This window comes from Triticum dicoccoides, chromosome 3B (assembly GCF_002162155.2).
Source record: "Triticum dicoccoides isolate Atlit2015 ecotype Zavitan chromosome 3B, WEW_v2.0, whole genome shotgun sequence".
In the NCBI taxonomy this organism is placed as follows: domain Eukaryota; kingdom Viridiplantae; phylum Streptophyta; class Magnoliopsida; order Poales; family Poaceae; genus Triticum; species Triticum dicoccoides.
This window is the reverse complement of record NC_041385.1, coordinates 746,868,919-746,875,416: the sequence shown is the minus strand read 5'-3', so window position 1 is coordinate 746,875,416 and position 6,498 is coordinate 746,868,919. Positions and strand designations below refer to the sequence as shown.

The 6,498-nt window shown below is 47.4% G+C and overlaps 1 protein-coding gene across 1 annotated transcript in view; it reads left to right on the top strand.

Annotated features, from left to right (window-relative positions):
• The first annotated feature begins 6,269 nt into the window (after window positions 1-6,269).
• The window catches only part of LOC119278227 (probable protein S-acyltransferase 7), a 3,753-nt gene continuing 3,524 nt past the window's right edge, over window positions 6,270-6,498 (top strand). The window contains exon 1 of the mRNA XM_037559585.1: window positions 6,270-6,466. Coding sequence (XP_037415482.1) covers window positions 6,392-6,466 — 75 coding nt within the window. The 5' untranslated portion in view covers window positions 6,270-6,391. The remainder of the gene's footprint in view (window positions 6,467-6,498) is intronic.

Sequence of the window (6,498 nt, the reverse complement as noted above, 5' to 3'; positions counted from 1 at the left end):
CGGGCGAGCAGCGCGGGAGCAGAACGGGGCACCGGGGCGGCAGCACGGGCGCGGGGCGGGCGGGCGTGCGCGTTGGACGGGGTAGCAGGGAGGTAGAGGCTGATTTGTGGGCCAGTTAGCGGACGCAACGGATGAGAGGAACCAGCGCCAGCGGACGCCCGTGTCCGGTTTGCCCCATTTCTTGCTCCAATTTACTCCATGTTTGGGGTTGGGCCGGACAAAAACGGACGTCCGCGGACGACTTTGTCCGTTTGGGTCTGCCCGTTGGGTGCACTTTACCCTAAACGGACATTTGGGGTAAATTTGGGTCATGCGGTGGAGTTGGCCTAAATCGTGCCCATGGGACCTCACCTCACTTCAGCACGTACGGCATGGCATGCAAGTCACACTGCCGGCCGGGTCACGGCATTGCTTCGGCGCCACCCACACAATGACACAAGTCGTCGGTAGATGGGGTCGTTTGCTCCGGCGCCACCCGCGCAAGTCGTGGATCGAGTCGTCTGCTAGTACGTGCATGGGGCCCGGGAATCGGCGGCCAAGATTGCCCACTTGTAGTTGTAAACGATCGATGGTACCATCCACTTGTGAACTGAACTGTGTTGCACAGGGACCAGGTGTAGCAAGTGTAAGACAGCTCAGCCTTGGGGTGTCTCGTAGTATCCGCGTCGAGTTTTCCACGACATTGGGTCGTGTAAGTGCGTAGCGATGATTAACAAGAAGCAGGTTCCATACACACACAAAATGTCACTAGTCACACGCCACTATCACTGCTTGCTCCGCGTGCCTTCTTCGTCTCCTTCCACATTGTAAAATAGCTCAGCCTTGGGAAAGGGACGTCGATCTCTCACACTATCCGCGTCAAGTTTTCCAGAACCTAGCTAGGGTCGTGTAAGTGTGCAGCAATGATTAACAAGATGCAAGTTTCTTCGACCCGTACGTGGTTCTTCCTAATGCTTAGTCCGAGTAATTCTTGGACAGTACACATGCGGAGGGAAACACGCAAAGGATACAGCCACCAGGCCAAGCTAGATTGAGATCGAACAGGGTTCACTCGATCGTACGGGGCCTCTTTACTATCGTGCTTTGGATCATCATGGTGGTGCACAGTCTAGTTTTCTTTTAACTGACTGCCTAATTACAAGATGGAGAAAAATCGGACCTTGGTGCATGTGCACCACCATAGCTCTACATCATGGTTCCTACAAGCCTTTGCATTGGACCGGCCTCGCCGCTCGACATTGAACCATACTAAACATCCAGCCAACTTTTGGTCCTTCACGTTGCTCACACACTGTTCCGAGTCATTCCCAAGATCCAGTCATCCAGCCAACTTTTGGGAATGACTGGATCTTTTTTTCTGACAAGATCCAACGGATCCATAAGTGTCTTCCAGCTCTAACCCGACACACACTGTTCCGCTTGTTCCTCTGGCCGCCTGCCTCCACTGCCCGTGGCCGCGGCGCTCAGTGACCGCCTCGCCACACTCCCCCACCCACCCCCCACCGCCGGGATTTCCACCACCCCAAACCATCCCTCTCAAGTCCGGCTAACTACCGTATTTCCCCAGCGAACCTGCAGCCTCGGCAACCCTTAAGATAGACCCAGAGGCTGCCGGTTCTCAGCGAGCTGGCAACTGCTGCACCTCTGCATGCCTATTTCTTTCCAAACAGAAATCGACTAACCCTAAAATAATTTTCAGAGGACTGACGCGCAGCTAAACTGTTCTTTTTAAGCTTTCCCTTGTGTTTTTCATCTCTAACATTCCACAATCCAGTCTTCCTTTAATACACCAACCACACCATGTAGAAATTTTGATATTGTCAACATTGTGAAGAGCAACATAAGCAAGGGTAGGTATTCCTGGTTGATCGCCTCCCTGTGCTACGGTGCTAGCCAACGTCATAATCGGCAATAGTAAATTTGGGATTATTCGACCACCATTGTATACTTGCAAGAGTTCGACTATGATGTTTATTAGTCGGATTTAGCCTTTTAGGTTTTTATTGGTTCTCTTTGTTTTTTATATTTTCTATACATAAGGAACATTTCTTATATACATGTTTAACATTTTCCAAATACATAATTAATATTTTTAACAACTTATATTTTGTTATGTCTATTTTTTCCATACAAATTGTACATTTTTTTATGCACCAAGAACAATTTTTATGTACACATTTAACAATTTGGAATTAAAAAAATAAACATAAATTTCTTATGTCTATTTTTTCATACACATTGTATATTAATTGTATGCATCAGGAACAATTTTTATATACATGTTTAACATTTTCCAAAAACATGATTAAGACCTTCCAAAAAAATATGTCTACTTTTTCATACACATTGTATATTTTTTGTATACATCATGAATAATTTTTATATACATGTTTTACATTTTTTTTCAAATACATGATTAAGATTTTTTTAAACTTATATTTTTATTATTTTCTACTTTTTATCATATATATCATACTTTTTTCTGTACATTTTCTATACACAGCTACCATTTTTTAAATGCATGATTTACATGTATTTCCAAAATGTTAAATGTGTAAATTAAAAAAAATCCTGGTGCATACAAAAAATATACAATGTGTATGGAAATAATAGACATAACAAAATATAGTTTTCAAAACTGGTTACCGCTGCCTTTGTTTTTTGTAATGTTTATAATATTTTTGTAAAGTGTTTTTCGTATTTCAAATGGCTACATATATTTCGAAAATAAATATAAAGTGTTTTTTGCAATTTTTATAATATTTAAAAGTATAAAAACTAAAAAAGAAATCAAAAATCTAAAACTAAAAAGTTTGAAAACATTGAAAAATAGTGAAAGTATAAAAAACAATCGCTTTTGAGGCCTATGGCCTCCGGTGCGCTCGGCTCAGTGAGAAGATCGGGCTTCTTAACTTTTTGCTGCTCCTCTTTCAAACCGGGCTTTCTGTGCCACGACCCACATAATGTGGCCCCGGGCCAGATGATACCGATCCCTACTTCGTGCTGGGCCCACATGGAGCTTAATCAATCACCGCTTGGTGGCACAGTTCCAGGTCCACGCACTCTTTATTGCGGTTTGGTGAGCGTTAGCATTCGGATATCCGTAACAAAATCATTTTCCTCTCGGCGACGCAGACGCTACAAGGACTTGCACGTCGTGGTCACTGGTGGAGCATTGCATCATTGACGTTAAGATGTTAAGATGTTGTGATCATCCGCAAGTAGCGGTTAGTCGACTCTAATAGCATTGCATCATTGCGTCGAGAGTGGAATCTCAGCATGCTTACCTTACTACCTAATTTGAACATTGTTGGTTTCCGGTGTGGAGAAGAAGAAATTTTTATAGTGTGCAAGTCGGCGAGATGTCTCGTCTGCTGACTTTATGGTCAACAACCGTTGCAGACCAGTTCTTTCGTACGTTTCGGTTGATTTTTTCACCGCCATTATAGATCCCGTGGTACCGAGATTGAGATGACGCAGTGGAACTTGGCACTTCTTTATTTTTGCTAGTAGTACGTGTCTTATTAATAACCTAAAGACACAGTTACAAGCCACGTAAACATCGGCATTACAAGATTGAAAAAAAATAAGATAATCTTATGAAAAAACCAGCGCCTGTCCCTTACCGCCAAGAAAAATGAGACATATTGCATTTTCACATGAGCTCAAAGCGGCTCGATCGTTGATCAACAGTTTTATGGACCTTCAAAGTAGTTTGCCTGAAATAAAGCCATCGTCGTTCAAAGAATCAGATGAAGGCAACGTGTTCCCGGACACGTCATCAAACTCAAGAAGTGACACCCTCGCATGACTACAACGTCGAAGGAGAAAACCAAAACGGTTAGCCTTCAACCACAAACCCAGCACAAGATGCACCATCTTTCGGCTATCACTTGCGTAGATAAGCGTCTGCGCGTACTTCTAGACGACAAAACCTCTCTGCTCCATCATGACGTCGAAGACAACGCTGTAGCAACGGGGACAGAGCAGAAGGAGAGACACATCTGATGGAGTCACCGCTGCCGCCGCCTCACCAATACCATCCATGAATCCTAACACCGCCGATCTGAAGGATCAGCAAACACACGCCATCATGAAGGACACCGCCTGTGTGGGAGTGAAATTGAAGTAGATTTATTCGTCTAGGCGCCGCTCCCACCATCCTAACGACGCACCACGATCTACAAATTCAAATCCTAACTACAGAGCGGAGGAACAGATCCCCCTCCCTCCTGACGCTGGACCAGCAGCCGGAGGGAGAGGAGGCGAATGCATTGTACTCCCTCCGTTCAGAAATACTTGTCATCAAAATGGATAAAAAAAGATGTATCTCGAATTAAAATATGTCTAGATACATCACTTTTTATTCATTTTGATAACAAGTATTTTCGGACGGAGGGAGTATAACTTCAAACGACACTCATACATACAGTACATTGTAGTAGACTAGTAGTACATGAAAGGCGCACGCGTACGCGCATAGCCGGCACGTAGTGGTGGTGCGCCCGTGCGCCCGAAGGAAAGCATACGGACGGAACCACGTACGGCGGCGACGCGAATGATTGGCGCCACGGCGGGGCGTCGTCGACAGCGCTTTCGGGAAAAAGCGGGCTGAAAGAGAATGTGCAACGCGGGGGTCCAACGAGGGACGCTTTTCAGGCTGTTCTTGCGTTCCACCCCCGACACTTGCCCACCTTTCTTTTTTCAACTAGCAGTAGTGTAAATAAAGAAGAGAGGATCCCTGACCCTGCCGAGTGCCGACCGATCTCGTCGCCTTCCGATCTCTTCCATCCATCTTTTGCTTTGCTTTCTCGTATCGTATGCAGACCCGGCATCTGCTTTTCCCGTTGCTCTTGCTGTGGAAGCAAACCCACCTTGGTTTTTTCTACTTCCAGCGATGCTAGCTCGGCAGTCAGTGCTGACTTTCAGATCCGGCCTCATTCATAGTGAGTGATGGACTGCAAATTGATGTGCGTGGTGCCAACGAACTCGGCCGTCCGTTTATTGCTTGAGGCGCCAGTACTACTACTCACTTAGCATTTCTACCCTTCTTTCTTTTGTGAGCATTGATGGAAAAATCTAGGAAACCCCTAGTGCTCATTCGACTGATTACCATGACCGCCCCCGCATAGTCCAGCTTTGCAACCCGAGCCTTGTTACAACCCTTTTAAGTGCAACAAGCTCTGTTGCAGAGTGACCAGTACGAGGGAGGGCAGTGGTGGCTGGATACCGCATCGACGACAACGATACGGGTCCTCGACGACGACGGTGCACGGACTGGGGTTCCATGTTACACTCGATCCACGCCGGATCGAGCATATCCCGCACGATATGGTGTGCCATGTTGTTGTAGAGGGCAAGAATAGAGGGAGGACGTGTTCCCGACGGCGGGCGGTAGCTATTGCTGCGACGGTCGGCGGCGCCGCACTAGACGCAACTCTGTTGGGGATGGGGGATAGTGGAAGTGGGGATTGTTGTGTTTGCAACATGTTCGTTCAGTCTGTTGGACGAGGTGATGCGACATGGATCAGTGAACGCAACATGTCCTATTTTGCAAACCACGAGCACAATCTGGCATATGTTGCACACAAATGGGTCGCAATGCAGATTCAACAACTCTGGAGGCGGTTGATTTTCTCCGGCGTTGGCTGGTTGACGCATAGCACCGTCCAAAAAACTACAGTGTTCCCTCCGGTTGATATTAATTTTCGTTGATTTAGTACAAAGTTGTACTGTATTAATTAGAGTAGCCACAATTTATATGGACAGGAGGGAGTAGAACATTTTAACCAGCATTGCTATCAATTTTCCTCAGCTCCTCTCTCATTTATACCTGACAATCCATCCGAAAGACAGGCACCATGTTTCTTCTCTTTTCCAGCTCAACTGCTCAATGGGTGTATTTGAATTACGAAATGGTGCCACAGTTCAGTTGTACTAACCCCCACTCCAGCAACTTTTAGCAACACAGATCATAGCACACCAACGTCCAATTAAAGAAAACAAAACACATGGAGACTAGTAGAAAGGTGCGAAGCTACTTAATCATATTCAAATGAGCTAGGAGGAGGAAAACAAAAAATCCTAAAACTCCAGGTGCGTAGATGCAAAACCAAAAGGCACGGACCCGGTTATTACTACGCGTCCCCAGCTAGCGAGCCCCCCTCCATCTGCTGCGCTCTCTCTCTCTCTCTCGGGGTGTCAGGTTTCTCTGTCTGGGCTCCCGGCATCGGCGGCGGCGCGGCGGCGGGCGGGCATTGGGAGGGAGCTCACGGCCCCGGCGGCGGGCGGCGGAGCGGGCGCGGGAGCAAGGGAGGGAGCTCTCCGGCGGCCATGCCGCGATCCGGGGCGTGATCCCGCAGGGGATTGCTGGCCCGGGAGCGCCGCGGCGATGAACGGGCCGAGCGCCGGCGCCGGCTCCGGCGGCGAGGGGCCGCTGGTGTACCAGGCCTGGAAAGGGAACAATGTGAGCCCGCCGCCTCCCCTCTCCTCTAACCC